The sequence below is a fragment of the Oncorhynchus mykiss genome, chromosome 12 (genome assembly GCF_013265735.2).
Source record: "Oncorhynchus mykiss isolate Arlee chromosome 12, USDA_OmykA_1.1, whole genome shotgun sequence".
Classification (NCBI taxonomy): Eukaryota; Metazoa; Chordata; class Actinopteri; order Salmoniformes; family Salmonidae; genus Oncorhynchus; species Oncorhynchus mykiss.
In genome coordinates this window covers 84,668,530-84,687,243 of record NC_048576.1, presented here as the reverse complement: position 1 = coordinate 84,687,243, position 18,714 = coordinate 84,668,530, and the positions used below count along the sequence as shown (strand labels likewise).

The 18,714-nt window shown below is 42.4% G+C and overlaps 1 gene segment (V, D, J or C); it reads right to left on the bottom strand.

Annotated features, from left to right (window-relative positions):
- Positions 1 to 368: 368 nt before the first annotated feature.
- Positions 369 to 5,016, bottom strand: LOC118937758. The segment is given in 7 exon segments: positions 369 to 598; positions 1,079 to 1,233; positions 2,068 to 2,382; positions 2,705 to 3,010; positions 3,135 to 3,419; positions 3,621 to 3,920; positions 4,759 to 5,016. Coding segments are annotated over 7 exon segments (1,392 nt in total).
- Positions 5,017 to 18,714: the final 13,698 nt, after the last annotated feature.

Below are 18,714 nucleotides of genomic sequence, written 5' to 3'. Positions count from 1 at the left end.
CTGGACAGTTTCAGTGCCACAGGTGTGGTATCAAGGGGATAGAGAGAGAGGAAGCTGCTTTTGCATGACACTGTTATTAGACAAGTTAGAGAACCAAGAAACCCCCTCAGATCAACTGATAACAGAATGTTTAAGTCTTAGTTGAGTATTACAGATATAGCCCAACGTTGTTTAAATCTGTCCTGTGAAGGAATACAGCTGTACATTGGCTCCATAGATAACTCTGCCAAGCAGAAACACTCCCAGCAGAAATCAGTAATGTTTTTGGATATCTCCCAGGATTAGTATCCAGTGAATGTCTCAGTAAAAAGACAATGACTAGCTAAATCTTAGACTTTATTACAGTGAAAAAGATCACAGAGACATCAGAGGATACACTTAGATTTAATGATAGTGTACAATAGAAATCAATGAAGGAAAAATAACACATCACCACAATGCTTGCATAATATTGAGATCAACAAAACGAATCAATCATAATCAATAATGAATTGGATATATACATAACATTATTACTGAAGAACACTGTGCCATAACCATCTTTCTAATTTAGACACATCTATCTCTGCAGTCCATCATGTGTTCTTCACTGCTTCATCTGCAAAGAGGCAGAGACAGATACAGATTATTACAATAAACAGACAACAAAGTGGAACAAAGTGGGTTACCTTTGGCCCACAAAGAGTTTCTCCTCAGTAAGGAGCAACTCTCGCTCTCAATCAAATCAAATCAGATGTTATTGGTCGGCAGGGTAGCCTAGTGGTTAGAGCATTGGACTAGTAACTGAAAGGTTGCAAGTTGAAATCCCCGAGCTGACAAGGTACAAATCTGTTGTTCTGCCCCTGAATAGGCAGTTAACCCACCGTCATTGAAAATAAGAATTTGTTCTTATTGACTTGCCTAGTTAAATAAAGGTAAAAAAAACACATATTTAGCAGATGTTATTGCTAGTGTAGTGAAATGCTCACACTCAATTAAACACTTGATAAATAATTATTTTATTTAAAATTGTGACGTTTCAGCTGCCAATGGCCTTCATCAGAAGTCTACAATCACGTAAAATAAGTGGTGTCAGTACCTTGACCAGGCTGAGTACTGTGCTGTAGGTGAGGGAGAGAAGAAAGAGGACGATAAAGGAGGAGGTGGTGGACCACAGGCTGCTGAAATCATCCTCAACGTTGTCCGTGCAGCTCAGAGCAAAGCCCGCCTCAGGCTCAGTCAGTAGGGTGTTCGCTGAGAACAGGGAGAGAGACAGGTGGTGAGGAACGTATGTATACTTGTTTCTGCGTGTGTGTGTGTCTGTGTGTGTGTGTCTGTGTGTTCATGTGTGTTTGTATGTGTTCATGCGTGTTCATGTGTGTCTGTGTATTGTAAACCTGTATTGTATTAGTCTTTATCATATTCTAACAAATACAGCTAATTGAGTTCAAATGATATGTACACACACAGACACACACATCAACCCACAGAGAACACATAAAACTGATCTGTGCAGACTCATATCTTGGCCTAATATTATCATGCACACCCACTCACATTATGTCAAACTACACCAATACACTAAATAGTACATCTATGACCACCTTACTGGAAGCATAATACTACTATGTAGGCTATTTAGTACTGTTGTCTTTTCATGACAATTGTCTTCATTATGTTTGATGTACAGTAGACCAGTATATTTTCTAAGACTTTAAGCAATTGATATACGAACATCAAACCATGTGATCTCATATGCGGTATTGTTTATTAGCCAGCCTCCACATTAAGAAGACACATTGAACAATGACAAAGGACAACAACGGCAACACAAGACTGTGCAATAGCACTGACATTTTACACCACATTAGACTGGACAATATCACAATTGGCAATATGCTTACAGTCAACAAAACAATGACAACACTAACATGTTAACTTTAACTCAACAAGGACAACAATGAAAACATCATAGAGGATAACAGGGGATACACGTTGTAATTGGCTATTCTGACCCACAGAGGAGTCAATAAGGAGACACAATGACACAACACACAGGTTAACATCACTTGTCTTCACATGAGTTACCCATGGACTTTGACACACTCCTCTCCTGAGGTGCTGTGTTGTTGTCCAAGCCGTGCTTGACGGCACATGTGAAAACCGAGTCTCCCTCCCACTTATTTGTTTTGACGGTGAAGACACTGGTGACAGAGTAGTTGCCTTCCGGGGTTTTCTGAGGAGGGCTGGTGACCCCATCCTGGTACTCGCTGCTGTCCTCCTTCCACATGATGTAGACGTCACAGAGAGACGGGCTGACCACCAGGCACACCAGAGTCACATCCCCCTCCTTCTTGGTGTCTTCCTCCGGGAGAAGGTGAACGGACACTGAAGGGGCTCGACCTACAAGAGGATTGATTTTAAGGAGAAACGTTACACTCATGTATGTGTAGGTACATATGAAAACCAGTATGTGAATAGCAGTTTAAAATCAACCTAGTGGTCCTTAACCCTGGTTCTGTGTAGGTTTCTGTTCCAGTCCAGCACTAACACACCTGATTCAACTAAGCAAAGGTGATAATTAGTTAGTGATTAGTTGATTTGCTGACTCAGGTATGTTAGCGTTGGGCTGGAGCAAAAGTCTGCACATCCTGTGTCTCCCTCTCCAGAACCTGGAGTATGTGACCACTAATCACAACCACATTGAGATGTTTCAGTGACCTACTTCCTTTGGTGAAGCTGAGGTCCTGAATGACCGGTGTGTCTTCGCCACTCTTCATGGCAGAACACTGGACTTTGTTGACATTGGTCCACCTTGTCTGGTCTATGGTCAGAGTACTGACCCTGCTGTTCAGGTTGCCCTTTGATTCAACGATGTTTTTCATCTCGTTATTTCCGTTGACCTGCCAGGTGATAGTGGTACCAGCCACTGTGTTCTGGTCTGTACCACTGATGACACAGTCCAGCACTGCTTGGTTGTCCATGAACACATTTTTCACACTCGGTGGGTTCAGAGTCACCGTCAGTGGTTCTGAAAGGGGAGAGAAGCAGTATAAAATCAGGATATATTACTGATGAGGAACTACACTAAATAATATATATACTGAATGTGAACATGACATTATTTGTAGTACAGTCTTCTCCTATGTACAGACCTGTTTTGGAGATTGTCTTGATGGTGGGTTTTCCCTGGTGCTGCACCACACAGCTGTAATTGACCTTGTTGTTCCATTCAGTTTTGTTGACCTTCAGCAGACTGCTGGCTGAGTAGAGGCCTGATGGCTGTAGGCCTACAGTAGGGGTCTGGCCCTCCACCTCCTTGTCATTTTTCTTCCAGGTGACAGTGACTTTATTGGGGGTGAAATCTTCAATCATACACATCAGGTACTGGGTGGTGCCAATGGGCCCCGAAAGCAAAGACACTGATGGAGACTTTGAGACTGTGTAGCGGGAGGTAAAGAAAATGTATGCATGTTAGTTTAACCCCTTATAGAAATAAGACATCCAGGGTAAACACCAAGTATAATTTTATAATCAGGTTTTCTAAACATAAATAGTTTACATCACAAACATTCAAATGTAATCTTTAGAAAAATAGAATCAACGTCATAAAGAAAATATATTTAATGACCAGATCTTACCTGGTTTATTGATGACTGCTGTCTGGTCACTTCCAAGATGTTCCACAGAACAACTGAAAGACTTTGAGTTTTCCCAGACGTTCTTAGCCACACGGACCTGACTGACTCCGATGTAGGCTCCCCCACTCTGGACTGCCGGATACTGGACGAAGTCCGTCAGCGCTTTCCCGCTGGCGTCTGTCCACTTGAAGGTGAGTGAGGAAGGTGAAAAGCCGGTAGCTAGACAACCGATGCTGTAGATGTCGTTAGAAGGGGTTCCACAGTTCATAAGAGTGAGTAGAGTAGGGGGGGCTGTGGCTGCTGCAAGAAAGAAAGAAAGGCAACACTTGATTTGAATGTACAAAATGACCAGGTAACTACTAGGAATTACCATGGTAAAATGGTCATTACACAGGTATAACCTGAGAACTACTTGTCCATTTAATCTTACACTATAAGGCACCATTTAGTTCCATGTAGTTGGCTGTCTTGTATTCTTTGAGGTATAACTACCACTATGTTTCTACTTTTATTAGTTGTATGTAGTGTATTACAAATACTTACTTTCAGGTTCCTTCTCAACAATGCAACAACAATAAGAAATAATACAATATAAGAATATGAACATAAAGTCACTGGCTCAGAAGAATAGAATAAACATTTTAGAAAAGGTGTAATACAGGAAGGCACAATTAAATACACATTAACACATTAAATTGTAGACACATTTACCAGTGAAAACAGAACTGTCAAATAAAACATACTGTTCCACTAATAAACATTTTTAATTTAATTATTTATATGGATTAAGGTGATGACAATTAATACTCAAATCAGTATAGACTAAGATTAACTTTTATTATTCTACCTATAATCAGTTTATGTGTTAGACTCCAATATGAATGCCTACATTTTCATTTTCACATGGTCATTTTTTACCTAAAGCAAAGCCTACATAATCATCTAATTAAACATCAATCGCAAAAAGTGAAAGACGTATGTGGACAGATGAACAAACAATATACTGCTTTTTCTAGGTGTGCTACACTAACAACATTATCCAAGTAGTAATGTCCACTTTTCCCCATAAAACCATGATTTATCTTCAAACTACAACAATTTGAATGCATTAATAAAACTCACAAAAACAATGGCTTACCTGATGAGACTGTGACCATTGTTCCTTTCCCCCAATAGTCAAAGTAGCTATACACAGCGTGACAAGGGCATATGCCAAACAATACAAAAACCACCCTCTTTACAGCAATCAGTTTCAACTGATCTTGATAACTTCAAAGTACATTGGTTTGTAGAAACAAATCTAAATAGATACTACATTGTCACAGAGTCAAACTTGGTCAACAATGTATTTCCACAATATGTAACATTTTCTCTTAGACTGTACATTTCTGAGGAATGGGTTTCTATTTATAAGACTTTAGGAAACAAACGTCTGCATTATTCTACAACAGCAGAACCTAGAATTTGAGGAACTATTTGACTTTCAAGGAAATAGGCAAATTGATGTAAACCATTTCTTTAGTGGACTACGAACAGGTCTTTTCAATTACATTTTGCATCTGAAAAATGAAAAAGACAAAAATCTGTTCTTTCTACACACAAAATAGAATGGGGAAATTAAACATTCTATGGATATAATACATTTAAGTTTGCTTACCTGTTGAGACGGTGACTTGTGTCCCTTTACCCCAGTAGTCAAAAGCATCACAGTGCTCTGTCTCCATTCACTGCCTGTACAAAAACCCTGCACCTAAATAGGCAGCTTAAAAGTCATGATAATGAATCCAACAGAGATGAAAATATAATGCAATATTGTAATATTATCATACACCTGATTTCTTGAGGACAGATGTTGTGAATTCAGTTTTGTATACATAAAAAAAAAAATGATGCTCAGGTCCATGTCATGACATCACTCCATCAAAATAAACTTTAAAAAAATGTAAAACAATTTACAATGGGGTTATATCAATATCAGACGATCATTTGAAGAATATTGTATGGTTTCTCCCCATTGTCCCAATCCTCATGCAGATATAATGCAGGTTTTGTCTCTGAGGTTTTTGTACAGCCTCATTTCACTGTGCCCCCCAGCCCACCCCATATCACAGTGATATACCCCAGCACAAAAACACCTCCTTCACATCTTCATATGGATTCCATACAACTCTGTCTGCTCTCAGTGAGGTATAAGAAACATAAAACCATGCTTAATACAATATATTATAACAATACTAAAGACTCTTATAGTATCATATTCATCTATGAGTTGGTGGATTATTGTTTCTGACAAAAGGTGTATCCATTGTTAGTTTGTAACAGTTGTTTGCAAATGTATGGATTTAAGTGTTGCAGTATAAAACCAAATATCATGGCTATGGCCAGAATCCTGTTTATGGTGAGGTTTCATTAGGTTTACATTGATACCATTGTCCTGGGGTGTAATTATTTGACCTGTTCAGTCCATACAGGAGCAAAGGGTTTTTGTACGGTGTAATATCACTGTGGCCCCCATATAGTCACAGTGATACACACCATAACAAAAACCTCCCACCAGAACCACACACCAGTTCTATGAGTATAGCAACACATTCAGATGGTCGTGGATGGGTGATCATACACATATCTATTATTTCTTAGAATATTTTACGATATTGTTTACCTTCAGGAAACTGTTATGTAATATATATTATAGAAAATGTATTTATTATTTTTAATTAGAACATTTGACCTAAATCTTGCTGGTACAATTCTTTATAACTGCTATAAACATGTATGAACCTTTTTTATAATATGCCTTTCTTATAATAATGTTTTAATTTTTACCTAACTCAAAATCATTGTTATTTAGTCAGCATTAGTATGAAAGGTTTAACCTTCATTAATAGTTGTTATGTGTTCAGCATCAGTATGAATGGTTTAACCTTTAATAGTTGTTAATTAGTCAGCATCATTATTAATGGTTTAACCTTTAATAGTTGTTATTTAGTCAGCATCATTATGAATGGTTTAACCTTTAATAGTTGTTATTTAGTCAGCATCATTATGAATGGTTTAACCTTTAATAGTTGTGATTTAGTCAGCATCATTATGAATGGTTTAACCTTTAATAGTTGTTATTTAGTCAGCATCGTTATGAATGGTTTAACCTTTAATAGTTGTTATTTAGTCAGCATCATTATTAATGGTTTAACCTTTAATAGCTGTTATTTAGTCAGCATCATTATTAATGGTTTAACCTTTAATAGTTGTTATTTAGTCAGCATCATTATGAATGGTTTAACCTTTAATAGTTGTTATTTAGTCAGCATCGTTATGAATGGTTTAACCTTTAATAGTTGTTATTTAGTCAGCATCATTATGAATGGTTTAACCTTTAATAGTTGTTATTTAATCAGCATCAGTATGAATGGTTTAACCTTTAATAGTTGTTATTTAGTCAGCATCATTATGAATGGTTTAACCTTTAATAGTTGTTATTTAGTCAACATCATTATGAATGGTTTAACCTTTAATAGTTGTTATTTAGTCAGCATCATTATGAATGGTTTAACCTTTAATAGTTGTTATTTAATCAGCATCAATATGAATGGTTTAACCTTTAATAGTTGTTATTTAGTCAGCATGATTATGAATGGTTTAACCTTTAATAGTTGTTATTTAGTCAGCATCATTATTAATGGTTTAACCTTTAATAGTTGTTATTTAGTCAGTATCATTATGAATGGTTTAACCTTTAATAGTTGTTATTTAGTCAGCATCATTATGAATGGTTTAACCTTTAATAGTTGTTATTTAGTCAACATCATTATGAATGGTTTGGATGTTTACAATCTTTAGCACTAATTTAACAAATAACAAACTTTGATACGCGTTAATTAAAAAAATCTACTTATAAGCTGCTTATAAACATGAAACATATTTTGTACTTACATGCACATGTCTGTTACTCATGGTTAAAATATGATTGCAGATACATGATTATAATGATGTATAAAGCTTTTCAGACAGTTTATCTCATTCCCAGGAAGTGTCCATTTTGACTGTGACAATATGAACTGGGTAATCCTTAGGGAACGATGGTTTCATGTGACAGACATCTTTGTTGTTTTTGTAGAGGTCATGCTTTGCTTCACACCACTGTGTGTCATTATATCTGACACAGTAATACACAGCTGTGTCTTCAGTTTTAATTCTCTTCCCTTCTAAAGTCACTATGTTGTTGGAACCATTTTTGGAGATGCTGAACCTGCTTTTCAAAGAATCCTTGCAGTTTCCATCTGAACCATTCTGTAGCTTTATCTACAGGATGTCTAATCCAGTCTGTGGTATTGCTCTCATCACAGATAGAATACCCAGATACCTTACAGGTGATGCTCCAAGACTCTCTGGGCTTTACAACCATTGAGCTGGGCTGCTGAGTTCTGAGTCAACAATACCGTACACACTTGTGGGGGGGGATTGAGATATTTGAAAATGGTCTAACATCAGGTACATGATAAGTTGATGAAGCTTGATTGTGTTATAGTCATATTTATTTAATAAATGTACAGGAGGAATGTGCAAGCAGCAGAATCAGAGATGCAGGGAACATGATTTGTGTGGAAGCTGAACTGATGGGAACAATACTTATTTACTCCAACTAGGTGAAGGAGAGACAGACCCTTCTACATATACTGTACAAAGAGGGGAATTTATTTGCATCACGTCTGAGATTTAGGTTTAATGCAGAAGTACAGTTAATAAATGACGAGTATTAAGGTGACATGTTGAGTAGGACATATTTTTTATTGTAATAATACAATTATCTGTTATGAAATGCATTGTGCAGCATTATAAATGGTTCTGTTCTGCTCGTGGTGTACAGTATGTTATTCTAATCATTATCATTGATGCACAGATGGAGATAATCTAACCATCGGTGTCCACCAAAGATACAGTATATACAGTACATGGCCTATTACTCTTTTCATATAACAGTAAAAATATGCTATCAAAATTCCTTGTTTATATTTAATTATGCTCAATGAGGACATTAATTCCTACCAGTAATTCAAACTCCTAATTGGATTAGACTGATATACAAGTGAATGTAAATAAGCTGTCATCAAGATGATATTTACTGACTAACATGGCCAGAGTGGTTTAAGCTTCATTGAGCTTGATGGGGAATGGTATGCTGTGAATACACTTATGCTGGATCCTCAGTTTATTGTCTGTCTTACATACTATTAAGACTATTCCAGTGAGAGAAGTGCTTAATCAGTTTTTGTACAGGCCTGTAGACTCCTGTGTCACTGTGTCTCTGGCACAATAATAAACAGCAGAGTCTTCAGTCTTCAGGCTGTTCATCTGGAGATGATGAACCGACCCTGAACAGACTGGAGGTAGAACGTGCTTCTGCTGTCATGGGTAATAGTTGCAACCCACTCCAGTCCTTTCCCAGGAGCCTGTCTGATCCAAGCCATCCAGTAGCTATTCATGTCTAAATCCGAGGCTGTACGGGTCAGTTTGTGTGGTTCTTCTGGCTTTTTATCTACTGGTCCAGACTGAATCAGCCTCTGACCCTGAACACCTGTTGATAAAAAGAGAGTATTTCAAACTTGAAGTAGAGCTTTTAAGTAGACACAACCATCTGTTGAAAGTAAAAACAAAGTGTTTACCTGACAGTCCTACAACCATTAGCAGTAGCCCTATTATGTAATCTTTGTTAAACATGTTTGACTATTGTCAGTGTCTATCACTCAGTCTAGTAGTCAGAGCTTCAGCCCCTCTCTTCCACTCTGCAGTGAGATAAGTAGTGATGGAAGAGGTCAGAGTTTTGCATTGACTCCTCCTCACAGGGTGGGAAGATCACAAAGAGATTAAATAGAGAACTCAGAGATGGGGAAAATGTTCTGGATACATTGATAATTACTTGTTTGTGTGACAAGACTGGGCAAGCGATAGTTTGATTGTGTAGTTTGAATGTTAGATGCTGGAGTCTTTTATAGTGTAGTGCTTTGTGATATTGTTGTTGTATTATTTACAGTAATGATACTCAGTATTCTAGTGTGACACAAATAAATAAAGTAATACACCACCTATCCATGTTGTTGGGGGGTTTTATACAGCTGCTTTCCCAGCTTCAATCAGTGTGTCTGTCAAACACAATAATAAACAGCAGAGTCCTCTGATCTCAGACTCTTGGCCTCAAAGCGCCGTGTGCTTGTGGACACGTCCTCATTCAGGGTGAACTATCCTTAGTATGAGTAGTCTGGAACATCTGTTTAACCAGAGTCAACGCTCCCAATCCACTTCAGAGTTTTGCCTGGTTTCTGCCTCATGCAGTGCATGAAGAACCTTGCCATTGTAAACTCAGAGATTTTACATGACAATTTAAAAGTATCTCCTCATCTTTACACATGAGAATGTGACTGATCCAGTCTGATATCACAACAACATCTGCAAAACAAGAACATTCAGTTGAAGATATGGCATTTAGACTAATTTTGAGTTGAAACATGAGGAACTTAGAAGGACTTAGGAAAATTACAATGGGCTCAGAACAGGGTGGCACGGCTGGCCTTTAAATGTACACAGAGAGCTAACATTAATGATATGCATGTCAATCTCTCATGGCTCACAGTGGAGGAGAGATTGACTTTACCACTACTTGTTTTTGTAAGAAGTGTTGACATGCTGAATGCTCCGAAGTGTCTGTTTAAACTACTGGCACACAGCTTGGACACTGTTATAGGAATTAAATTCCTCTGTTTTAATACCCAATTAAAATCAAACACTCTGTCAATTCATAAGGATTTGTATGACCCTTATTTGTATAAAATGGACAGAGCCCAGTCTTAAAGTCAACCAGCAGCTTTTATTCACGAGAGTACTGCTCATTACACATTTTACCACAGGTTATAAACTGAAAATGACGTCATTAGTTTTAGTACCAGCCCGTGTCATCGCCGCTCTAGTACAATGGCTGTATGGTTCTCACATCTTCTCTCCCTATTAAGATGATATATGACCGAGCCTAGGCCAGCTGGGGTAGATAAGCCTTCTAGCCAGTCTGGCTATAAGTTCATTCATTTCTACCATGGTACAGACAGTCATTGTTCTAATTCTTGATTATATTTGCACACATTATATTCAGTACTAAGATTAAAAAGAAAATTCATACATATACAGTAACATAATAGTATTCTGATTAGTACATATACAGTAACATAATAGTATTCTGATTAGTCAGTCCTGATTGAAATGTATACATAATTAGTCATCATTGATAAAAATTCCCTTAACATATCCACCCTTTGATTAAATATTATACATCCAATCACACATGTAGTTATATTGTAATATTAAAAAGCCTATTTCTATTTTTATTAGAAATATTTTGTGTCATCAAAATATCACTTAAACATAACCCACTACTTGCATTCACACTTCTTATCAGGATTTTTGTTACAATCTTCATAAAACAACAGTCTAATATTGAAACAAGATACAACCTAACCTCCCTAAATATCAAAAATGGTCTCATCAAATATAAATTCCCCGCAAATGAAGGATCCAGATTCGTCCACTTGTTCTGTAGACATGCATTCAGCACTCCACGGGTCAGAACCTGGAATCGGCTGGTACCTCACCATCTATTGTCATCGATTTCTCCAGAGTCCTGGAAATAAGGCCTCGTACACAGAGAATTAGACAGCAGCCCCATAAAACTAAAACAGTCACACAGGTAAATGTAGCCCATAATACAGTGATCATAATATTTTTCAATTTTCCAAACGTACTATCAAACCAATTAGTCAGAGAAGTATCCACCCCAGAGTTTTCTGCCAAACCGTGAGCCAGGGTGGTCAAACCAGCTGAGACTTCGGTCACTGATTCGTCCGGAGCTGTGTTATTTGGGATGTAAGCACAAACATGGTCCTGAAAATCACGCATAACCCTCCCTTTTCAGCCAATAACATATCTAATGCAATTATATTCTGCAAAGCCATCAGCTTTGGTAGCTTCAGTCTGTTCTGCCAAATCTTTAATAGCATCTCTGGTATAATTAATAAAGCGCTGTTGATAATAATAAATATAATTAATCCAGTACATGTTCTTATTGAGAGTAGACCACCCGGAAATGCTTAACTCTAATCCTGCTAGGATCTGATTTTTTGCTTTGAACTCATCTGCCACCCCCCGTGGAACCCCAATGTTATCAATATATACTTTGTCATCAAAAGACCCAGATGGAGTAGCTCTTTTCCCCCGTTCGGCTAACTTCATGTCTTGGTGTTGAATGAGTGTGAAATGCATTCTTAAATGTACAAGGGAGCATAATCCTGTCCAATCTGCCCGTAAAACCTCGCCCTGACATCATTTCCCAAGAGTACTGTACCGGGCCAAACGGTAATAATCTCCTCCGGTCACAGTAAAGGGAGGAACCTGTCGATATAAATAGTGCAAATCAATGCAACTGTCATTATCTGGCATTCCTGCTTTCGTGAACAGCTTTACCATACTGGCCTAACCTCCTCTACCCGGAACCGTACTAGGGTGTTGACCAAAAACTGGTCATATCCATCATACCACAACCCTAGATCCTCCTTCATTACTGTTTAATCCAACCGCTGTGTAAGATTTGAAAAAGGCTTTACGGCGAAAGCAAACCATGCGATTATCTGAGAACAGCGCCAGCAGACAAATCATTACAAACAGTTAGCAGCCAAGAAGAGGAGTAACAAAAGTCAGAAATAGCAATTAATGTATCACTTACCTTTGATCTTCATATGATTGCACTCCCAAGACTCCATGTTACAAAATAAATGTTTGTTTTGTTCGATAATGTCCCTCTTTATATTCAAAAACCTCTGTTTTGTTGGTGCATTTTTTTCAGTAATCCATTGGAGCAAAGCGCAGTCACAACAGACAGGCTTAAAATCAAAAAAGGACCATAAAAGTTTGTAGAAACATTTAAAACAAACTTTATAATCAATCCTCAGGTTGTTTTTGTCATAAATAAATCGATCATATTTCAACCGGACAATAGCTTCGTCAATAGAAAAGGAAAAACCAGCCAGCTGGTTTCTCCACGCATCGCGCCGACAGAAACAAACATCTTTCTGGTAAGAAGAGGGCCGGGGGCGTATGCTTCATGGTTAACGAGACGTGGTGTGGCCACAACAACATACAGGAACTCAAGTCCTTCTGTTCACCTGATTTAGAATTCCTCACAATCAAATGTCGACCGCATTATCTACCAAGGGAATTCTCTTCGATTATAATCACAGCCGTATATATTCCCCCCCAAGCAGACACATCGATGGCTCTGAACGAACTTTATTTGACTCTTTGCAAACTGGAATCCATATATCCTGTGGCTGCATTCATTGTAGCTGGGGATTTTAACAAGGCTAATCTGAAAACAAGACTCCCTAAATTGTATCAGCATATCGATTGCGCAACCAGTGCTGGAAAAACCTTGGATCATTGCTATTCTAACTTACGTGACGCATATAAGGCCCTGCCCCTCTCTCCTTTCGGAAAAGCTGACCACGACTCCATTTTGTTGATCCCTGCCTACAGACAGAAACTAAAACAAGAAGCTCCCGAGCTGAGGTCTGTTCAACGCTGGTCCGACAAATCTGATTCCACACTCCAAGACTGCTTCCATCACGTGGACTGGGATATGTTTCGTATTGCATCAAACAACAACATTGACGAATACGCTGATTCGGTGAGCGAGTTCATTAGAACGTGCGTTGAAGATGTCGTTCCCATAGCAACGATTAAAACATTCCCAAACCAGAAACCGTGGATTGATGGCAGCATTCGCGTGAAACTGAAAGTGCGAACCACTGCTTTTAATCAGGGCAAGGTGACCGGAAACATGACCGAATACAAACAGTGTAGCTATTAACTCCGCAAGGACATCAAACAAGCTAAAAGTAAGTATAGAGACAAAGTAGAATCTCAATTCAACGGCTCAGACACAAGAGGTATGTGGCAGGGTCTACAGTCAATCACAGATTACAAAAAGAAAACCAGCCCCGTCACGGACCAGGATGTCTTGCTCCCAGGCAGACTAAATAACTTTTTTGCCCGCTTTGAGGACAATACAGTGCCACTGACACGGCCTGCAACCAAAACATGCAGACTCTCCTTCACTGCAGCCGACGTGAGGAAAACATTTAAACGTGTTAACCCTCGCAAGGCTGCAGGCCCAGACGGCATCCCCAGCCGCGCCCTCAGAGCATGCGCAGACCAGCTGGCTGGTGTGTTTACGGACATATTCAATCAATCCCTATCCCAGTCTGTTGTTCCCACATGCTTCAAGAGGGCCACCATTGTTCCTGTTCCCAAGAAAGCTAAGGTAACTGAGCTAAACGACTACCGCCCCGTAGCACTCACTTCCGTCATCATGAAGTGCTTTGAGAGACTAGTCAAGGACCATATCACCTCCACCCTACCTGACACCCTAGACCCACTCCAATTTGCTTACCGCCCAAATAGGTCCACAGACGATGCAATCTCAACCACACTGCACACTGCCCTAACCCATCTGGACAAGAGGAATACCTATGTGAGAATGCTGTTCATCGACTACAGCTCGACATTTAACACCATAGTGCCCTCCAAGCTCGTCATCAAGCTCGAGACCCTGGGTCTCGACCCCGCCCTGTGCAACTGGGTACTGGACTTCCTGATGGGCCGCCTGCAGGTGGTGAGTGTAGGCAACAACATCTCCACCCCGCTGATCCTCAACACTGGGGCCCCACAAGGGTGCGTTCTGAGCCCTCTCCTGTACTCCCTGTTCACCCACGACTGTGTGGCCATGCACGCCTCCAACTCAATCATCAAGTTTGCGGACGACACAACAGTGGTAGGCTTGATTACCAACAACGACGAGACGGCCTACAGGGAGGAGGTGAGGGCCCTCGGAGTGTGGTGTCAGGAAAATAACCTCACACTCAACGTCAACAAAACTAAGGAGATGATTGTGGACTTCAGGAAACAACAGAGGGAACACCCCCCTATCCACATCGATGGAAAAGTAGTGGAGAGGGTAGTAAGTTTTAAGTTCCTCGGCGTACACATCACAGACAAACTGAATTGGTCCACCCACACAGACAGCATCGTGAAGAAGGCGCAGCAGCGCCTCTTCAACCTCAGGAGGCTGAAGAAATTCGGCTTGTCACCAAAAGCACTCACAAACTTCTACAGATGCACAATCGAGAGCATCCTGTCGGGCTGTATCACCGCCTGGAACGGCAACTGCTCTGCCCACAACCGTAAGGCTCTCCAGAGGGTAGTGAGGTCTGCACAACGCATCACTGGGGGCAAACTACCTGCCCTCCAGGACACCTACACCAAGATCATCAAGGACAACAACCATCCGAGCCACTGCCTGTTCACCCCGCTATCATCCAGAAGGCGAGGTCAGTACAGGCGAATCAAAGCTGGGACCGAGAGACTGAAAAACAGCTTCTATCTCAAGGCCATCAGACTGTTAAACAGCCACCACTAACATTGAGTGGCTGCTGCCAACACACTGACTCAACTCCAGCCACTTTAATAATGGGAATTGATGTAAAATATATCACTACCCACTTTAAACAATGCTACCTAATATAATGTTTACATACCCTACATTATTCATCTCATATGTATACGTATATACTGTACTCTATATCATCTACTGCATCTTTATGTAATACATGTATCACTAGCCACTTTAACTATGCCACTTTGTTTACATACTCATCTCATATGTATATACTGTACTCAATACCATCAACTGTATCTTGCCTATGCCGCTCTGTAACATCACTCATTCATATATCTTTATGTACATATTCTTTATCCCCTTACACTTGTGTCTATAAAGTAGTAGTTTTGGAATTGTTAGCTAGATTACTTGTTGGTTATTACTGCATTGTCGGAACTAGAAGCACAAGCATTTCGCTACATTCGCATTAACATCTGCTAACCATGTGTATGTGACAAATAAAATTTGATTTGATTTGATTTGAAAAACAAGAAAGCGCTCTCCTGGTCACGCGCTGGACTCATGTCTGTAAATTTCCACTTGTCACGCCCTGGTCGAAGTATTTTGTGTTTATCTTCATTTATTTGGTCAGGCCAGGGTGTGGCATGGGTTTTTGTATGTGGTGTGTTGGTGTTGGGATTGTAGCTTAGTGGGGTGTTCTAGTTAAGTCTATGGCTGTCTGAAGTGGTTCTCAATCAGAGGCAGGTGTTTATCGTTGTCTCTGATTGGGAACCATATTTAGGCAGCCATATTCTTTGAGTGTTTCGTGGGTGATTGTCCTTAGTGTCCTTGTTTCTGTCGTGGTGTTAGTTTGCACCAGTTTAGGCTGTTTCGGTTTTCACATTACATTTATTGTTTTTGTACAGTTCGTGTTTCTTCATTATTAAATAAACATGGATTGCAATAGCCACGCTGCATTTTGGTCCGATCCTTGCTACACCTCCTCGTCCGAGGAGGAGATAGAAGAAAGCCGTTACAGAATCACCCACCACAACAGGACCAAGCGGCGTGGTAACGGGCAACGGCAAAAGCAGCAGCAGCAGAAGGAACAGAGGCAGCAGGAGCAGCAGCAGCAGCAGTGGGAGAGGCTGCACTACTTGTAGAAATGGACTTGGGAGGAGATTCTAGACGGGAAAGGAACCTGGGCAGCGCCAGGGGAATATTGTCGCCCCAAAGCCGAGCTGGAGGCAGCAAAAGCAGAGAGGCGGCATTATGAGGCGCTAGCACAGCAGAGTGGATGGAAGCCCGAGAGTCAGCCCCAAAAATTTCTTGGGGGGGGGGGGGGGGGGGGGCTAACAGGGAGTATGGCTACGCCAGGTAGGAGACCTGCGCAAACTCCCTGTGCTTACCGGGGGGCTAGAGAGACCGGGCAGGCACCGTGTTATGCTGTGGTGCGCACGGTGTCTCCAGTGCGGGTGCATAGCCCGGTGCGGTACATTCCAGCTCCGCGTATCGGCCGGGCTAGAGTGAGCATCGAGCCAAGTGCCATGAATCCGGCTCTACGCATCTGGTCCCCAGTGCGTCTCCTTGGGCCAGCTTACATGGCACCAGCCTTGCGCTCGGTGTCTCCGGTTCGCCTGCATAGCCCAGTGCGGGTTATTCCACCTCGCCGCACTGGCAGGGCGACCGAGAGCATTCAACCAGGTAAGGTTGGGCAGGCTCGGTGCTCAAGAGCTCCAGTGCGCCTGCACGGTCCGGTCTAACCAGTACCACCTCCACGCACCAGCCCTCCGGTGGCAGCTCCCCGCACCAGGCTTCCTGTGCGTGTTCTCGGCCCAGTACCACCAGTGCCAGCACCACGCATCAGGCCTACAGTGCGCCTCGCCTGTCCAGCGCTGCCAGAGCCTTCCTCTTCTCCAGCGCTGCCGGAGTCTCCCGCCTATCTAGCGCTGTCAGAGCCTTCCTCCTCTACAGCGCTGCCGGAGTCTCCCGCCTGTTCAGCGCAGTTGGAGCCTTCCTCCTCTCCAGCCCTGCCGGAGTCTCCCGCCTGTTTAGCGCTGCCAGAGCCTTCCGTCTCTACAGCGCTGCCGGAGTCTCCAGTCTGCATGGATCTGCCAGTCTGCAAGGAGCTGCAAGTCTGCAAGGAGCTGCCAGTCTGCAAGGAGCTGCCAGTCTGCAAGGAGCTGCCAGAGCTGCCAGTCTGCAGGATGCCGCCAGAGCTGCCAGTCTGTATGGAGCCGCCAGAGCTGCCAGTCTGTATGGAGCCGCCAGAGCTGCCAGTCTGTATGGAGCAGCCAGAGCTGCCAGTCAGCATGGAGCAGCCAGGGCCGCCAGTCTGCATGGAGCAGCCAGGGCCGCCAGTCTGCATGGAGCAACCAGGGCCGCCAGTCAGCATGGAGCAGCCAGGGCCGCCAGTCAGCATGGAGCAGCCAGGGCCGCCAGTCAGCATGGAGCAGCCAGAGCCGCCAGTCAGCATGGAGCAGCCAGAGCCACCAGTCAGCAAGGAGCAGCCAGTCAGCATGGAGCAGCCAGAGCAGCCAGTCAGCCAGACTCTTCCAGATCTGCCAGTCAGCCAGACTCTTCCAGATCTGCCAGTCAGCCAGACTCTTCCAGATCTGCCAGTCAGCCAGACTCTTCCAGATCCGCCAGTCAGCCAGGATCTTCCAGATCCGCCAGTCAGCCAGGATCTTCCAGATCCGCCAGTCAGCCAGGATCTTCCAGATCCGCCAGTCAGCCAGGATCCGCTATTCAGCCAGGATCCGCCATTCAGCCAGGATCTTCCAGATCTGCCAGTCAGCCAGACTCTTCCAGATCTGCCAGTCAGCCAGACTCTTCCAGATCTGCCAGTCAGCCAGACTCTTCCAGATCTGCCAGTCAACCAGACTCTTCCAGTCAACCAGACTCTTCCAGAACCACCAGCCAGCCAGGATCTGCCGGATCCAACTATCGGCCTGAGCTTCCTCTCAGTGCCGGGCTTCCCCTCAGTGCCGGGCTTCCCCTCAGTGCCGAGCTTCCCCTCAGTGCCGAGCTTCCCCTCAGTGCCGAGCTTCCCCTCAGTGCCGAGCTACCCCTCAGTCCCGAGCTGCCTCAGTCCCGAGCTGCCCCTCAGTCCCGAGCTGCTCCTCAGTCCAGTGGGATTCTGAGTGTGGACTACTAGGCCATGGTCGGTGGCGAGGGTGGACTATTCTAGGACGCGAGGAGGAGGGACTAAGACATTGATCGAGTGGGGTCCACGTCCCGCGCCGGAGCCGCCACCATGGACAGACGCCCACCCGGACCCTCCCTATTGTTTTGATGTGCGTCCGGGAGTCCGCACCTTAGGGGGGGGGGGGGGGGTTCTGTCACGCCCTGGTCGAAGTATTTTGTGTTTATCTTCATTTATTTGGTCAGGCCAGGCTGTGGCATGGGTTTTTGTATGTGGTGTGTTGGTGTTGGGATTGTAGCTTAGTGGGGTGTTCTAGTTAAGTCTATGGCTGTCTGAAGTGGTTCTCAATCAGAGGCAGGTGTTTATCGTTGTCTCTGATTGGGAACCATATTTAGGCAGCCATATTCTTTGAGTGTTTCGTGGGTTATTGTCTTTAGTGTCCTTGTTTCTGTTGTGGTGTTAGTTTGCACCAG